Source organism: Lutjanus erythropterus, chromosome 1, assembly GCF_056507025.1.
Source record: "Lutjanus erythropterus isolate fLutEry1 chromosome 1, fLutEry1.hap2, whole genome shotgun sequence".
NCBI classification, from domain to species: Eukaryota; Metazoa; Chordata; class Actinopteri; order Lutjaniformes; family Lutjanidae; genus Lutjanus; species Lutjanus erythropterus.
Genome location: NC_139317.1, coordinates 6,398,977 through 6,418,052, shown reverse-complemented (window position 1 = coordinate 6,418,052; position 19,076 = coordinate 6,398,977). Strand labels below are relative to the sequence as shown.

At 39.7% G+C, this 19,076-nt stretch overlaps 1 protein-coding gene across 2 annotated transcripts in view; it reads right to left on the bottom strand.

Moving 5' to 3' along the window:
• Nucleotides 1-431: 431 nt before the first annotated feature.
• slc6a5 (solute carrier family 6 member 5) overlaps nt 432-19,076 on the bottom strand; it is a 31,618-nt gene continuing 12,973 nt past the window's right edge. For both annotated transcript variants that reach the window (XM_084731870.1, XM_084731788.1), the window contains 5 exons: nt 11,553-11,684; nt 11,083-11,182; nt 7,411-7,511; nt 3,175-3,342; nt 432-706 (listed from right to left, as the gene is read on the bottom strand). In XM_084731870.1, coding sequence (XP_084587996.1) covers nt 551-706; nt 3,175-3,342; nt 7,411-7,511; nt 11,083-11,182; nt 11,553-11,684 — 657 coding nt within the window. In that variant the 3' untranslated portion in view covers nt 432-550. The remainder of the gene's footprint in view (nt 707-3,174; nt 3,343-7,410; nt 7,512-11,082; nt 11,183-11,552; nt 11,685-19,076) is intronic.

Here is a 19,076-nt window from a genome sequence, read left to right as displayed (position 1 = left end):
TTTTCGTGAGTCTGCTTGCACCAAGATGATTCATTATCTCTACACACAAATATGATGGCACACGCCCACACAAACACACGTACACGCGCACGCACACACACACACACACACACACACACACACACGCACACACACACGACTCCATAGGGAGCAGCTACGGTGAGTCTAATATTGCAAGTGCAGTCTGAGCTGTGTCATTTTATGACACAATTTTTCTCTTGGAATAAAGATCCCTGGGAAGGGTTCTGGAGTAATCAGTGGTCATGTGTGGGAGGCAATGATAGCCCATTTACCGAGTACGAAGCAGCAGTGGAGGAGTAGACTCCACCTGCGCAGCCACTCCTCCCTGGCAGAAGAGAGGAAGTGGTGAGGAAGAAGAGAGGGAAGAGGAAAGGGAGCCTGTCTGTCGGCAAGGAAGACAGGAAGCAAAGAGGGAGAAACAGGAGAACGATAGAGAGGAGGAAAGAGAAGAAGAGGTGGAGGTCGCACCCCCTCCCGGTGCCCCCTGCAGGGGCTGGAGGTGATGGGTGCAGCGCTGCCGGTGTGGCTGCTACTGGTAGGAGCCGAGCTGGAAGTCCTTGGGGGGCAGTTTGAGGCCCAGGGAGTTGGTTCCCAGAGGGTCGATCATGTTCTTGTAACGTTCCCCACGGTGCTTCATCAGGAAAGGTCCCCAGTCGGGTTGAGGGGTGCAGACCAGCTTCAGACGCTGCAGGCAGAGGAGAGGCAACATAGAAGGGGTTTGTACAGACAGAGTAGATAGCCTGCAAACAATCCATATCTGTAGTTGGAGATGGGGAACAGGATGAAACTCTCCTAAGTCCCGCCCCTTTTTGCTCTGTGCTCCAGTGACAGTTTAGCAAACTTTGTACACAGTGCAACCTCTATCAATTTTCTCCTTTCCTGTTTCCTGCAGAGATATGATATGTGCTAGGCTATGCTGAAAAGAAAAACTTTAAAGATGATTGTCACATTGTCACATCTTAAGTCCAATGTTCTCAGTTCATTCTCAGCCAAGGACCCCTGACAAGATAGAAAATATACCAGGAATCTCAGATGTGACTAGCTAGCTAAGGATTAATGTAGATCAGCAAACTAGTTAGTTAGTGCTTTGCTAAAAAAAGCCAAATACTAGCTAACTAGCTCTCCAACGAAATATGTAGATTAGCTACCAAGATCTTTTAACTGCCTTCAAAATTTGGTTTTCTTTTCAACATAGACGTGTCTAGCATATAACATAAAAGATAGAGCCAAAACAGACTTAATGTGGGTAAACTGTTTTCTTTAACAGCAGCCAGGAAAACAAAGAAAAAAAGACAAAAGGGTCAGCACATCACCAACAAACATTCCCCTGAAAACAGGTAGTTCTGTTAGCAAGCTGGCTAGTTAAGTAGTGAACATGAATTGTACTAATAATGTTGTGATGCCACAGTGAATATAATCTATATACACACACACACAACACAAACTACAACATATTAACCATATAAACACAATATAATGGCGAGAAATGTTACACTTAAGAGGAAACAGTATCCTCTTGTACCTTTGCCTTTTTTCTGTTTTCTTTTTGATCTTTTTTGCTCTTTTAGTATGGCTCATGTTAGCTTATGTTAGTTACCTAGCTAGTTACCTAGCTAGCCAGCCTGCTTGCAGAAGTACTGCTTTGCAGGTACAGTAAACATTTCCATGGTAGCAGTGAGCTCCACCAATCAGAGACATCCTTCTTACACTTTAGGGTTGTGGCTAGTGTAGTACAAGGTTGATATCCAATGGACTTGTGGCTTCTATAGGAACAGATAACATCTTTTCAGTCTCATATCTTGTGGTCAGTCTACTTTGGATGGCAACAACATTATGACTAATAATCTAAAGCTTATATTCAGGATATGAATGGGATTTTGATTTCCTGAACTTCACTGTTGAACTCTAGCAAAGCTTAAGGGAGATGCAATGTCAATTATGCTATTTGCACATTAAAACCCATCATATCTATGTTGTATTACCTTTGATGAAGAAATTCCTCTAAAAAATTCAAGAACACACTTAAGAGAACAGCACTAACTATTTTTTCCAAATGTGCACGTTCACTTATTTGCTGTTGGTCTCCAAATAGCCTGATTGACCTTGCATCCCCCATAAGCTAAATTAAAACTGACATTAACGTCTGTATTATAGAATGTTCTATGGTGATGTTATGTCCCTTCCCTCTATTTTAGCTTCCTTGGCAGACTATAGCTTTCTTGTTACTGCCTTTATGTGTAGAATTTTTGGCGGCGTGTGTTTCTGTTTACCACAGTGTCTTATTTGATATTACCGCTAACAGTCATCCGAACTGAAGAAAGAAGAAGCAAAGGGGAAGTTTAAGCAATAAAAGATATTGTGTAGACACTATCAGAAATGAAGTGGAAGTGGATGAAAACAGGAGCATGCATTTGCATTTGGACTGCATTTGCAGAGCACTTTTATCCAGAGCCCTTTACAATGTGCATCTCATTCCCCTAAACACAGGCACATGCACACACTCATAGAATGTGTGTGGGTGAATGAAAGGCACATTTAAGCACTTATATACCAAGGTACTGTATATTGTAAATGCACCACTCTTCCAGTATAATTAATGTCAAACTGTGGGTTTGCAGCATTTTCATCATGGGTACTATTATATACATGACATTTTGGTCTTACTGGTATGCCTGCTTTTATTTAATTTACTGCTGAGACGCTTCCTGTTTGTGCTTCTTGTTATTTTCTGTTACTTTACAGCAGTGCAACATAATAGGACCCTGATACATGAGAGAAAACTGTGGTGATTATGCATTTATTTATTTACGGACATGCAAAAAATAGAAATTAAAGTGTAAAGTTGGAGGATGATCTGTGATTGAGCCTGCTGTCAGAGCTGCTGAGGGAACAGAGATGTTAGGAGAGAGAGCCACGATCATCATCATCCATTAATCTGAGTATTTAAAAGGGACCCGCCGGACTCCCCAGAAAAATGTCCAAATTAATACTCAGCCAGCAGTCCGCCTCTCCCTGCTAATGAGCAAAGGATGAGACTATTGATTTCTCCAACAGTGTGCGTGCATTGGAAACAGTGTGTGTGTGCGTGCGCCGTGCAGACAATAACAAAACATACGTGACAGTGTCTCGTCACGGCTTTGTCTCAATCATTACCTCGATCACGGTGCCGGGAGCGAGGTGCATCTTAATGACGAACATGATGGGGATCCAGATGACAGAGCAGATGACCATGAGCCAGCCCAGAACCATGGACCAGGTGGGGTAGGTGTAGTCCTCGTACGTCATCACCTTCCACTGGTACAGGCTCAGTCCCAGGATGCCCTGCACACACCAGTGAAACAAAGAAGTTGAATGAGATGCCTTAACTGCTGCCACCGTGTCTTCCCAAGTCACTTCAGCCTTCAGTGACGCTGCTCATTGGCCACAAGTCTGAATGACAACTGAAAATCTTTAAAATAATGACCCAAACTTGTGTCTTTAGATTGCTGTAGCCTGACGTTGCTCAACTGTTGAGCACTTTTCTGCACCAAACAGGATTTCTTTCCAGCAGACCTTTTAAGCAGCAGCCACTTTGACACGAAACAGCAGGGTAAACAGAGGTGCTGACTACATCACAGTATGAATTATCATCCCAGGTGCCAATTTGCCATTTTCAGCATGTAGGTTGCAGCTAGGTGGTTGTACTTCTTTCCTGGGAACGCAGATAGCAGACACTGCGATGCTGCTTGACGCAAGTGACCAATCCAGGACTTCCTGCTGCGTGCATCCGGTAAGTCAGACAAGGTCAAACGGAGTCCGGGGGCTGCTGTTGTGCATGTTAGCTCACAGAGAGGCTCTGCTACACTAAATAGAACAGGACCTTATTTAGAATCATTGGTAACACCTGTGTTTACCCTGCTCTTTCATATCAATATGGCTGCTGTAGAAAAAGGTCTATTGACTGAACCGCATGTGGAGCCTATAGTGTAGCACACGGGGAAAAATGTATAGAATAGCTCTTTTCCACCTGGACAGGAAAGGAAGAAGGGAGAGAAGATAGATCAGACATACCAAAAAGCTGAAGTAGGGGCAAAAAACCTAACAAAGGCAACATGAGCAGCAGACATGGGTTCAATTCCAGCCTGTGGCCATTTTCTGTGCGTCTTCTTCCACTCTCTATCTTGAGCTGTCCTCGTCAATAAAGGATAAAAAGCCCCAAAAATAATCTTTAAAAAACAAAAGAACAAAACAAACAAAGGCAGCATGGAGAAGTGGAAGTAGGAAAAAGAGAAGATCGATGGAAATATAATCCAGTTTCTGGACATCCTTTCTTAAAAAAAATGTATATACATATGTATATAAACCTATAACAGTTGTTGTTCCAAGAAACCGCCTGGATCTTTGGAATTTTTCTGGATAAAAAGCTGCTGCTGGAAATGAGCGAGTTTGGACGAAGCTGGTTCTACTCCCTCTTTGACCTGCTCAGACACAGAAATGGACTTCTTTATCCTTGTTGGACAAATCTATCTCAGGTTAACGTGCACTACCCCTCATCCTCTACCCATCCTGGATATTAAAACCTCCTCTCAAACACACACACACAAACTCTTTCCACACACACACACACACACACCTCATCTCCTGAATTGAAAGACTGATGATCATCTGGAGTGGATTATTAACTAAGGGATGTTTGATTTTCTTATAATAACTCTGAATTTGAATTTGGTTTCTCTTGATTTCATGGGCATTTTGTGAGTAAGAGACTTTTTCTTTGATTATTAAGCAGACACATTTGATTTAGTTATTCCCAGTGAGCACTGGCTGGGATTTCAGTGTTGATTTCTTGTTGAAAAGTGGCTGATTTTCAGTCTGATTGTATGAGACTTCTTATCACCCTCTTTCCAACCACCTAAAGTGCAGGCAAAACATTAACATGTGACAAATTGTTTAATTATTTTGATAATTTGTTCAGTTGTAGGTTGAAAAAGAAAAGATATTGGAACTTTTTCTGGCAAATATTATTATTATTATCATTATTACAATTACAAGTTGAATTGATTGAATTGATTCAAGTTGAATTTTGGTGAAATGAAGGTCAGCAAGATACCATCAGCAATCAATACTTTGTTTACTTCCCCTACAAAAATCATACAGCTTTGTTTCGCTCAATATATCGTTCTCTCCTGGGCCTCTACACACCCCCTGCAGTAATGTTTCAAATAAAACTGCATGAAAACAAACTACACAGGCTTGGAAAAATTCTTAATTCTAAAAATAAAGAAATATCGCTTCATGTTTTAGTTTAACGTATGTGTCCAAGTACTTATATAGATAATATAAGTAGCTAAAGTAGCTTAAATGAACAGCGTGATGTGCTGGATGAGTGGATTAAATATTGGGTTTTCATCCAGGCAACTGGTAAAAAAAAAGAAAGAATCTGGCTTTCAACTGAGAAATTTTGTAGAGTACAAAGAGGATGTCACTGTTGCAAATCGCAGTGAAATGATGAGAGAATCAACATCTAAAATAATGTGTGAAAAAACTTTCACTTTTGAATCTATTCTGAATGTCTTTTCACTGGTGGTTAAATGTGCTTTTGAAGGGAAAGTTCTCACCGGGTTATTTGCTTTAAATGCAACAGTTGATGATCTCCAACCTCTTTGTATCAGTATATTTTATGCAACACGTTAAGGATCTTGATTTTTCTTCAGTCTGGCGTCCAGCTCTATTCTGGGAATTATAGATTCTTGTCCACTTCAATAGCCAAAGCTCTGTCCACTGTTCTATATAAAGGAGAGGATGAATGACAGTGAAAATGAGATCTTCCTTTTTACTACATGAGCAGTAGACAGGGTTGAAAAAATTGCACCTCCTATCTAGAGCAAAGTTGGCTGAGAAAGATTAGAATAAGACAAAAAAAGGGGGAAACAAACAAAAAAAAAAGTCAGACAGAAATAGATTAGCCTGGGGTTGTGCATCAACGAGCTCCCAGAGGAATTGTGATCTCCCTAGAGAGCAGCAGGATGACCAGCCGGCCCGACGGCTGCTCCATTTGTCATCGTCACCTCTGCTTCGGAGCTACAGTGGTTTCCATTACAATTACTAACATTAATGCTGGCCAGAGTCCAACACTGACACGCTGGTAAACACTGTGCATTTGAATTTAGAGCTTCTGCTGCACAGCATATGACAAATAGGGGACCATTTTACAGGAAGTAAAACAGCTCTGGAAATAAATGTATATGTGTGTTTGCAGCAGCTGAACTGATGTAACTCTAGGTGGTAGTTACACTCTTAGAAATAAGGGTTCCAAAAGGGTTCCTCCTGAAGGGCTTAGGTTGTACACAGAACCATTCGCTTTGGAAGAACCCTGTTTTGAAGAGGGGGCTTGTCAAAGGTTCTTTCTTCAAGGATTTGAGCAATCCTTGAAGAACTCTTTCGGCAAGGGTTCATCTAAGGTTCTTTGTACCATAATGCAAAAGGTTTCTCAGTAGATCCCACTTGGTATGTTCTAGATAAAAGCATTGAAATATAAAAAGGGTCTCAGTAGAACCCCTTTGGTTTGTTCTAGATAAAAAAAAAAACCATTGAATCTTAAAAGGTTCTCAGTAGCACCCCTCTTGTTGGGTTCTAGATGAAACCCTTGGAATATAAGGTTCTCCATAAAAACCCCCTGGTAGGTTTTAGTTAAAACCCTTGCTATATAAAAAGGTTCTCGGTAGAACAACGTGGGTGTGTTCAAGTTAAAACTCGTGAAATATAAAAAGCTTCCCAGTAGAACCCCTTTGGTTTTTTCTAGATAAAAAACCGTTTGAATGCAAAAGGGTTCTCTGTAGAACCCCCTGAGTGTGTGCTTAATAAAACCTTTGGAATATAAAAAGGTAAAGGTGGAAAGAGAGAGGGAGAGGGTTCTGGATAGAACCGTTACTATATCTCGAAAGGATTCTGGGTGAAACCTTTCACACATGGTTCCAAGTATAACCCTTTATGTTAAGTTCTCAGTAGAACCCCCTGAAAGGGTTCCAAGTGGAAGGTTCTACCGGTACCCAAAAAGGGTCTCCTATGGGGACAATCCGAAGAACCTTTATGGTTCTAGCTAGGATCTTTATTTCTAAGAGTGCACTGTTTGAAAAAACACAAACAACTTGAGACTTGGTGACATGACAGGAATTAGAAGGAAGAAATAATTTTCGATTTCAATGTAACAAGAGCAATTTCTTCCCAGTTCCTTCCAACTGCAAATCAATGAACTTGAAAGGCAGCAGCGGAAATGGAAACATTTTAAGCTGCACATGTCAGTGTGTGTGTGTGTGTGTGTGTGTGTGTGTGTGTGTGTGTGTGTGTGTGTGTGTGTGCGTCCGTGTGAGAGAGTGTGAAGGAGAATGAGATGAGCAAAAACAAATATACCGTCAGAATGGTCGGAGTCACAAAGGCCCAGCAGATTCTCCAGAATTGGTTTGGCTGGAAACCAATCATCATTTCAATGTCCTCACAGAACCTCTGCAGACCTGCAGAGAGGAAAAAATAAGAAGAAAGAAGAGAAATAAAATAAAAGAAGAGAAATGGGAGAAAGTTGGAAAGAGGCAGACACAGAGAGTGACCTGGGTTTAATAAGGTACGTAAAAAAAAAAAAAAAAAGGACCAGCAAATTCAATCCATCCTTATGTGTGGGTGTGAGTGTGTGTGAGTGTGTGTGAGTGTGTGTGTGTGTGTGTGAGAAAGAGAGAGTATCGGTTTCAGTGGTCCCTGAGACGAAGCGAGGGAGCAGATGGCTTCATTCCTCTCCTTTATTGACGGATAACAGTGAGTGACATGAAGAGGCAGAGTCGCACAATCATTTCAATATGTCACCTGTACTGATGCTCTGACAAACCAGAGGAGAACCGTTTGCTTTGCTCCTTGGTAACAGCCTGCCGACACACACCTGAGCTCCCTGCCTGCCTGTGTGTGTGTGTGTGTGTGTGTGTGTGTGTGTGTGTGTGTGTGTGTGTGTGTGTGTGTGAGACTTATACATTACAACAGAGACACCTAGTGGTCACGGCTGGAATAATGTTTTGCACAAAGCAGAGAAAGTGAGGTGAGAGTTACTGTCTGACATGAAGGACCTCTGGATGAACAGCACCTTATAGACACAGGCAAAGTTAAAGGGACAGTTCACCCAAAAATAAGAAACACATGCTCCTCCTGTTATCTGCAGTGCCATGTATACATCTAGATTGTTTTGGTGTGATGTGGTGCTATCTGTGCCGTCTAGTTCCATTATATACAAAAGAAGGCAGACAGCCAATATCTCCAAAGCCTCACATCTCACATATGGAAAGTCTAGATGGATAAAAAAAAAAAAAAAACACTGCAGGTAAGAAGGAAAATAAGTATATTTGATTTTAGGGTGAACTGTCCCTTTAAGATACTAAAACCAGTAGAGCCAGCGATTTTTTGTATTCATAGTTATTTGAAATGATCAGCAACACCAATTAAAGTTTACTGTTCAATGCCCTGACATCATTTTGGATTTTTTATACATAAATAAAGAATATTGGCCACTACAGCAGATTTTTTTTACTCCTCATTATCAGTGTTGACATCGGTCGCAAAGATCCAGTATTGGTCAGGCTCTAAAAACCTGTGTTTCAAAGTCTTTGTATTGAAGCTGCAGCTTATTTAATAAGCTGATATTCAAATTAAAGAACTGGATTCTACCATTTTTACAACAAAAGAATTCAGCCCCTTACACCCCTTACATTTTTTTCAAGGACACACTTTGGCAGAGAGACGCTCTCCTTCATCCCCCTCAGTTGTAGGCACATGGCTTCTGCATGTCACCATGCTAACATTCTGTGTCAGCCTGGAACCTCGATTTCTAAGGAGTGTTAACAACAGACGCAGGACAAAATGCCTCTGGATACAATTGGATAGACCTAGACCCAGTTACAGCAGTGAAGCATGTGATGTAGTGCTGAACAACGCATGCAAGTTGGGGCAGTCCATTTTTAATCTTAAAAAAAGGCACCCTGGTTGCAAACTTTCTCAAATCACAGCTAAACAGTCACTAAAATGTGTTTCTGAAAACACCGGAGGCGAGAAACAGGCAATACAGTAAAATAATTACTGCCTAATTTGAATTTGTTATATCGGCACTTTGTTAGCCCGGCGCGCTGCACTTTTCAAATCTGGACCGTGACGCTCTTCTGTCAGTCATTATATCAAGCCCTCTCCATTAAAATAAAAATAAAAACAACAGTTGTGATTGGCCCGACAAGAGCCAGGAGGGGTGGAAATCTCTCTGAATGAGAGGGTGGCCAGGCGTGTCTGCAGGAGCAAATGAAACACGAGCTTGCAGATCTGTCTGGTTCCCAGGCTAATTTACCAGGACTCAAGGGTCTAACAAAAGATATCGAGCTGCAAATGGGAGGTGCAGGATCCAGTGATTTTGGAGTCTAACTCAAAGAAAAGACTAAAAGGAACAATATATAAGGGTTTTTTTTTGTACCTTCCAGCAACAGAGTCTAGGTCAGTCAGTATATTCAAAAAAATTGGTCCTCAACAAGATATATGTTGACAAAAACTACCAGATTACCATCAACTTAGTGTAAATATGGTCTCGGAAGTATATGTCCGAATGATTTTTCTGGCTTTGTCCAAGATTTTGGTTCATGGCAGAATCTTGAAAGCAAATTGCTGCATTTACGCAGATATTACTGAGACCCAGAGGATTATTCCTAATAGTCCTGATGACTCACCATCGAGCCAACATTTCCATTTGTACACATTATGCAATTTACTGAAGCCATCTGTGTTTTCTGTAGCCTGAACCTAGACTGGAAATTCTGTATTTATAAATGCCCATTTTTGAATATTCGTCTGCATTTGACATTTTGCATTAATTTCATGTATTTGACACTGCATTTCTGTCATTAACTGTATGTGTTTTAGCTTGGCTGCATCCAAATTTGTTTAGGGATAATAATATTGAATTTGATATTTCCACATGATACATCTCATAAACTAAAAGATAGACTACGATTAAATTTACTGAGCACGTTCATGCTCCTCAGTAAAGAGTTACGTCACACCCCCAGACTATCTTGTCTTTACTGACCTCCAGTGGTTAAACCTGTCACTTGCTGAAATGATGGACCAGCCAGTTCTCTGTCTAAATGTGTCAAATATGGCAGCTTGGTCGGTGCAAATATAAGACTGGGATTCATGTCCTGTGCGACACCAAAAGTAAACCCTGACTTCTTTTTAAAATGCTGAGTTGTGTTACAGTCTGTTGTGTGACATTAACTTATCTTATGTTAACTTACATTAGGTACGTTAATTTACATAACTAACATACTTATTGTAACCCAAACCATGATCTTTTCCTAAACCAGGGGTCTGCAACCTTTACAATGAGGGACATTTTTGGCCAAAAAAAGAAAAAAAAATCTTTAGTTGAGATAATTATCAATTCTTCTTTAGATAAACTTGAATCTTTTGAGTTTTAGAAACTGTATTTCAAAATTTGGCTTGATATACTTACTGTAAAATAGTACTGTGACCCTGATTTGCCATTATTTTGGTGCCTGGAAATTAAATGGTATTAATTGAAAATATTAAAATTTAAGTTTATCTGAAGAAGAAAAGTAAATCTTCTCAACATACGATCAGTAGTTGGCAAAATGTTTTCAAAATTTGAAATTGGGCTCAAACCTCAAAAATCTATTGCACTATATTGCCTTGAAAACTGGAGTTGTCTCAACTTTTTCATAGACATACAACAATGATAAATGAAAGTTAAAATGTAAAAAAATAAATAAATGAATAAGCATGATTTATTTCCATATAACATTTTGCCAAAGTGGTTTTAAACCCACCCAAAGTAGTTTTATTACCTAAACCAATCCGAGTAGTTTTTGTGCCTTTATTTTGAACGTCTCCCTGGGTGTTGCATATTTAGTATTGACTTGAGTGTGAAGCCCTGCATGTGCAGAACTAAACTTGAGGGGTACCTACAGCATCACATTACAGCCTGTGGTGGACTTTCAGTCTTGTTGTACAAAGGTCAGGAGATAAAACAGGATCAGCCGTACTCACCGTAGAGGTAAGAAATCCCCACCAGCTCGAAGATAGCAATGATGACCAAAGAGTAGGAGGCCGCGAACGTGTCCACCAGCTGCAGCATGTACATCCCACTCTGTCACAAACAAAATATCACAAAAATAAGGCTTTGTCTTACAGTGACACCCATCTACCCTCAGATTTTTCCACCTTTGACTTAACTTTCACACTGACTTGTATCGGATCATAAGAAGTGAAATGTATGAATCTAACTTTAGGCTGGATTTTGCCCTCTGAAGCTGTCGGGAGGGATTTTAATAAGACTCAGCCTCTCTTGTTCCACTCGCTGAGCCTGTCCTCTGAAGGCCATGACTTCACTTTGCATGCAGGAATCTGTCGGCTTATTCAAAGAAAGAGTCGCAAGGGCGCGGGGAGAATGGCCGAGTGTCCCCGCTGTGTGGTGTCAGTGTGTTCATAGACGTGTGTTTTCTGTGTCCGTGTCGTACCTCTGTGATCATGGGAAATCCCAGGATGAAGAAGCAGACACAGCAGACGAGGGTGAAGACCGGCTTGTGTTTCCTCAGGTATTTGGGGAATTCGTCCGACACAGAGGTCACGATGGTCTCGATGGTGGCAAACTGGAATAGAGATGATGAGATGAGGAGGGGGAGGAAGGAGGGAGAAAAATGAACCGGAGAAAAAAACATGAAGAGAGGGGACAGAAGAGGGGATAAGGGAGGGAGAAGTTAACTTTTCACTGTTTAATCACAAGGTATTTAATCAAAACTTTGCTCAAATTTGACTTTGCCTGAAAAATAGCATGAATTTAATTTAATTCTATAAAATTAGCATTATCAAAAAACTCTACTTTTAAGGCTTCAGGCTCAAGAAAACATCCCAGCAGATCCAGCAGAATTACTGAAACTCATCAGGTGTAAACTGTGCCGTCTACTGGGGGCGCTGGGTATTAAGTCTGCAACTAACTTTTTCAGTGAGTCACTTAATCTATCAACAACTTTACTGATTATTCTAGACATTATTTTTTATTACTTAGACAATTAATTAACCCAAAGTGAATGTTAATCACTCATTCTTGAGAATTGGGACAAAACCATATTTTGAGCGGGTTTTGTTTTTTACTCTGGAAAAGTTATGCTGGAAAATAAATTTTAAAACATCAAACTCTTGGTCATTAAACCTTGTAATGTGCCTAACTCTTATTTTTTCATTTCACAGCCAAGCCGTAGTGGGAAGCCATTTTATTTTTTAAAGTTACTGAGAATTTTATTAATTTATTTTTCATTTATTTTTATTTATTTAACAGGGGTGCAAAAGTTAGCTATTAGCTAATTTTCATCTGTAGTCCTTGGGCAGGAAACAGAGAATAATTTATCTGCTAAAAGATTCTCTTAATGGTTATCAAAATACACATTTTAAAATCATAATTCTTGTTCAGAAGGGCAATGAAGTTGACATGTTATGATTCAGACACAGAGTTGACACAAATCTGGGACACAACTTTAAAGGGCCAACATAAAAATCATCCAAAAATGATTTTAAAACAGAGATAATTATAATAGTACATTTTTTTTACACCTATGTTATACGAGGAGGTATTGTTAGTTTTAGATTTTGAAGACTTGTAGCACATTTCTAAATTGATTTAAGTTGTCAATTCTTGTCTGGGACAAGGCTGTTTTCTGGCACAGAGCACATATATGAATTTAATATAGATTAAATTCATCTCTGTATGTCATACCAACCTCTCTCTCTTTTTACTTAAGTACTGACTTAAAACTTTTTTATGACTTAATGTGTAGACATTTTTCAACTTTTATAAACATAATACTCAGCACTGTAGAGCTCTGATAAACAATAACAAAAAAATGAAATACTGAAAATAACAGTGATAGATGTAATGAGACAACTAAACTTAACAAGACAAATAAATAAATAAATGACTAGATAAAAAAGGAGACAGTAATGATTAAAGTGACTAAATTGATCATCAGTTGAAATGGTACTGGTACTGGAAAATATTGACCAAATATCATTGTTAGATGATGCCTGTTCCTTCTGGATGAGGAAAGGAAAAGTTAATTTTTTTTATTATTTTTTTTTTACTGTTTAATCACAAGATATTTAATCAAGACGCTGCTTAAATTTGACTTTGCCTGAAAAATAGCATGACTTTAATTAAAGTATGTTAAATTAGTGTCATCAGAAAACTCTGCATGTAAGGCTTTGGGCTCCAGAAAAAACATGTCCCAGCAGATCCTGCAGAATTACTGAAAATTGTCCAATCAGGCGGGTTTGCTGCAGCGTTTCAGCTGAAAAGCCTCCAGTCAGCAGGTTTTACCTCATTTGAATCAGAGCAGCTGCTGCTGTCAGGATTCAGTATCCACTGTTGTTGTTGTTGTTGTTGTTGTTGTTGTTGTTGTTCAGCTTCAATTTATCAAATAAATATATTTTTACTGTAATTTCATTTATTTCCAAAACAAATGAAGAGCGTTGTCCTAATCGTGAGCGGGAGAACATTTCTAAACAAATAAGTATTAAAAATTTAGATTACAATAGAGAGAACTGACAGGTGGAGTGTGATTGGAGAAGATGTAACATGATGGTAAAAGGGGTTCAGAACCCAGCGGACGGCGGTGGATGAATATACAAACAGGCGACGTGATGGAGGTTGGTATTGAGTGTGTATGTGTGTGTGCGTGCTGTAGGAACACACTGGCACTGAGCTATCTGCCACTTCTCCACTCCTCTCCTTCCTCCTGAGCTCCCAAAACTAATTTCCCGTCAACATCCCAAGCCTATTACCACCGCGCCGCTTTCTACAACAAAGCCACCAGCCCCCTCCTCGGAGCCGCCGCTGCCAAGCCGAAGTAACATCATCATTTACTGTTACTGTTGACTTGTGTCTCAATGTGCCGCTGCGCCCTCTGCTCGGCTCAGGTGCATCACGCTGCACTTGAAGGAGTTGGTGTTTTAGCTGGGGTTGTTTGCCCAGGATTGTACCTGGAGGTGCTCCGGTCTTCGAGAACATCCAGGAGACTGAAGTGTTTGTTCACCGGTGTTACATGAGGAATGAATCACAGCGGTAACTGACACAATTAGAGTTCTGTACACTGTTCTCCGAGTTCTTTGAAGTGAGGGTTGTGTAAGGTACTTGTCTATAAACAGTGGATTATCTACAGGAGATGGCAGTCAGCACGCCCACAGTGATGGAGAAGCAGCAAAAGCACCTGTGCACTCAGAAATAAAGGTTCCAAAAAGGTTTTTCCTGAAGGGCTGAGGTTCTACCAAGAACCATTTGCTTCTGAAGAATCATATATTTGAAGAAAGGGCTCAGATAAGAACCCTTTATATCCAAAGAAGTTTTTAGTTCCATGATATAAAAGGGTTCTCACTAGAAACCCGTAGGTGGGTTGGAATATACAAAGGTTCTCTGTAGAATCCCCTGCCTGGGTTGTCAAGTCGATTCTTGGATTATAATAAGGTTTGCAGTAGAACCCCATCAGTGGGTTCTAGATAAACATAATACAAAAAGGGTCTCTGTAGAACCCACCCACCTCCCACCCCTAGTGTGTTCTAGATACCTCCTGGGTGGGTTCTATAAAATGGTCTCTGTAGAACCCTATGAGGATGTCCTAGATAAAAAGTTTAGTATAAAAAGTTCTTCGTTGAAACCCCTTGGATTGGTTCTGGATAAAACCCTTGGAATATAAAATGGTTCTTGGTAGAACTCTCATGGTGGGTTCTTGTTGGCACACTGAGAAGGTGGAAATGTTCTGGAGAGAAGCTCCAAAGAGGGTTCCAGGTGGAACCATTATACCATAGAAGGGTTCCAGGTGAACCCTTGCACAGATTGTTCTAGGTATACCTCTTTATGCTGGGTTCTAGGTAGAACTCTCTGAAAGGGTGAACCTTCACAAAATGTTCTAAGAGGAATCAAAAAGGGTTCTCCTAAGGGGACAAGCCAAAGAACCCTTTATAATTCCAATTAGGAACTTTATTTCTAAGAGTGTGTGCATGAGTCAAATATGGCTTTCTCTCGCTCAACCCACTGGCAAAAACAGTAATTGTTCCTCACAGAGCACAGGAGCTGCTGATCTACCACTGCGTTTATCTTGTACTTTGTTTGTGTTATTGTGTGACTTTGGTGTGTGTGACACTGAAGTCACACAATAATACAAACAAACTAACAGATTGAGGCATGCGGTAGACCAGCAGCGTCTGTGTTCTGCAAAGCAAAATTATTAAACTTGCCAAAGGAGTCTGGTGGATTTTGGGAGAGTTATTTTTGGCTTATATGTCAGCAGTTTCCCCACTGGATAAAGGCTGTGTGACATCAAGGTAAAGCTGTGGAAATATTCTAAATATACTTTTTTTTTTAGGTTAAGTGGCTAAAACACATTATGCTGCTGCACATTGCTTAGCTTCCTACACTGAGACTCCTGCTGCTTCTCTAAACTGGGTGCCTGCTGACCACCATAGACTGTAATACACTGACTATGAATAAGTCGCTTTAAACTACATTAACCAAATTTTTTTTTTGGCACATTAAGGGCAGCAAAACAAACTAAAAACACATATCTGATATGCTATAAAGCATTTATGGCAAATGTATTATGACTAAATATCTTATGTACACATCCAGCAGACACATAGTAAGATTATCACTCATTTCATGTTTGTAGCGACCTGATGAATGTGAGTCCAGTCTTTACTCTTTTACTAACTTTGGTGTCCACCAGCTCTTAAGGGAAAATCTCTTCAGTTGCTAAATGCTCCATGTTACTCATTAGCTAATTGCTACCTGCCTGTTTGCTGTTGTTTCCTGATAATTCACTGTGGGAAACCTTTCACATTAAAAGAAACAAATACCAAGGGGAAAAACAATCCTTCTCCAGACAGAAAGAAAAATGCAAAAAACGACAGTATGTAATTCTCAATCAAATAAATATTTTCAAAAGGAGTCTGGTTGGATATCATATTTAACTGGTTTAAAAGCATGATAATGGCACTGCCATATTGTATATTTATGCATGAAATAGCATAATTTGAACAACCTAATGAGAAGTGGCAGATGGTGTAATGTCACATTCAGGACAAATTGTGATGTTCACTGTATTTTAGTCTGAATTCTGGGTCTCTCACCTTTAGTTTTGCTCTACAACGTCCCAGTTTAGGACCTTTTTATTTAATGAATTAAGATTAGCGTGCTGAACACCTGCTCCAAAAATTAGACCGTCTACAGAAGAGCTGACATGGCTCCTTCCTGCAATAGTGTGCCACCGTATTAATAATAATAATATAGGCTGTTTTTACAGTGCTCAGTTACACTAGATTAATAAATTCATCAGTTTAAATTATTTCAAATGTGAATGTAAATGTTAAACCAGGAGACAAATTAATTGTGAGATGAAATATGATTAGCAGACACATAAATAAATAAATATTAAAGCTGCATTTGTTAATTCCACTTTAAAATGCAATTATTAAGCAATAATGTAAAGACAGAATAAGGAAATTGAATTATTAATTAGTAAATGTGATGATCTTTTTGTTTGTTTTTCACTTAGAGTTTATCAGTTTATCATATAAATGCAAATGGTTTATTTTTAAGTTGGTTATAATTAAAGCCTGTAAAAGGCTGTACATATTCTGATGGAACATCCAAGGCTTCATACCTGCCACATAAACACCAGAAAAGGCATTTTGTTTAGTCTGCAAAATGTCAGAAAATAGTCCAAGATGATGTCTTCAAATGCTGACGTTTGGAACTTGGAAGCTGGAACCACCTTACTAAGATGTAATGTACTTTCACTGTACTTAAACTTTGATTAACTTCAGTCACGTTGTTCCAAAAACTTTAAGGTCAACTTAATTTCACTCACTTCAATCAAACAGGCCCCCCTGTGCTAAAGTACCCGGAGAGCTCGAGCACTTCAGCTGAAATCAGTCACAGTGGGTGGTGCGTTCGGGTAATTATGTTAATTGGGTCAATGTGTGCAGCGTTTATACATCGCCGAATGGTGCTACCAAAGTTCAGTGTTTAGTGTGGAGCAAACAGAAGTCAAGAGACTCTCATTACTGACATAAAGACTGTTGATGTTGGTAAACTTACAGATTTTCACCAACAGAAACAGAGTTTTCCCACAAACTCTGATCTGAAACTAATCTTACAATTAAAAATCCAATCTTTAGAGGTAAGCTGTTTTTTTTTTTTCATCTTAACATTGAGTCAACTGATTATGCATGTGAAAGGGGTTGTTTCCAGTGATCGACCTACAGAGAATTATCAACAACTCTGCAGCTTCACTGAGCTTTTTAGCCTCTGGCATGACAGATCTCCAAAAGTAAAGCCAAAGCAGAATAGATTACAAACCCCACTCTTTCCGTGTTAGCAGATGGGACATGGGTCAACTTAAAAAAGATGGTTCCTGTAGTTGTTATCACACTGATGTTTCGTTTTAATTAATTATTTGATGGAGCTGATAAAAGCTGAGCTCTGCTTGCGATTGAGTCAGCCAGGCATGTGGGCGGGACCTCAACACTTCAACTGATCACTGCTGGGCAGACCCTGGCTCCAAATGACATCACCAGTGCAAGATTGCAGTACCTGTATTTGGGATATTTTGGGGTGATTTTACCAAAGTTGAAGGATACAATATTTTCTGATATTATATATTTTCTATCACTGTCATCATTCTTGCTTCCCAAAGCAGCAAGCAGCTGTTTTTACTGTTTTACTAGCTGGTGAAGAAAATGAGAAGAGAGTATTTGCTCTCAAAGTACATGCTCTCTCTGACAATGTATAGAGTAGTTCTTCTGCCCCCAAGTGGCCAAAAAAAAAAAAACTTCTAGAAAATAGGTTGGTTTCTTTGTCTTGTCCAGATTGAGATGAGAGGATTCCTATCACTCTCATCTCTGTATGTTCACTACAAAGGTGAGCTAGATCCACTGGGTGTTCAAGCCAGTTCAATTAGAACACAGACTGAAAGCAGGAGCATCAGACTGGGGAGGAGGAGAGAGTATACAGGGACCTTCACGAAGCAAAAGACAGAGAGAGTGTATGCGTGTATAGGGTCCGGAATTTGGGCCTAAGCTTCCGGTTGTCAGAATTAGAGTTGCACGATTGCAACTTATGCAAATGTCTGTATGCAAAACTATTTAGAAGACTTTTGTGTTTTTTTTGTCCTCAGTCAAAAATAGTTGGCTACTTAGTTGGCCACACCTCTGTGAGCTCTCAAGCTCTGTGATCATGAATCATTATGAGTGTGTGTATAAGTTAGTCTGTTGGGCTGTTAAAAGAAAAAAATGTCAGGAAAAAAAAGACAATTACCAGAAGTGAAGGTTGAATAAATGACAATAATTGTGAGTGAATGTTAAAAGCCTGGAAATAATCGCCTATTATTCTGTTGTATATATGCATGTACGTGGGCTAGTGGGGGGGCTTAGCTTTTCTTAGAATGAAGTGGGAGGCCTCCTAGGGAAAAAGATTAACAGCCACCTCTATGGAATATACTGCACAGGGGACACTATAGTATAGAATTAAGTATTTAAGTATGAGAACATTATAGATCCAAGATAAAAAAAAAAGGCACAATTACAACTCTCTCTGCTATTTCAGCACCATGGATTTCTAAATACACAGCACTGCTGTACTATACTGGATCTAACTCACACAAACCTCAGTCAGGTGAAGGATTAATGAGTCAGGGAGACAAGAGTAACACACTCAACTCAACAACCCCTCTGATGTGGAGAGGGGGGGGATGGCAGGTTAACAAGAGGGATGCGTTTTGGTCATTTTGCTAACAAGCACAACCCCTCACTCCCCTTCAAATTGCCTGCTGCTTACAGTAATGTTAAATTTTTTTCATGCAAGCGTGATTCCTTCATTTGGTCAATTAACCTGGCTATCAATCTGGAAGGCCCTCATCTTATTATGAGGAGGTATGAGCCACATAAGTAGAGACATACAACCATACACACACCCATACACACACACCCACACACAT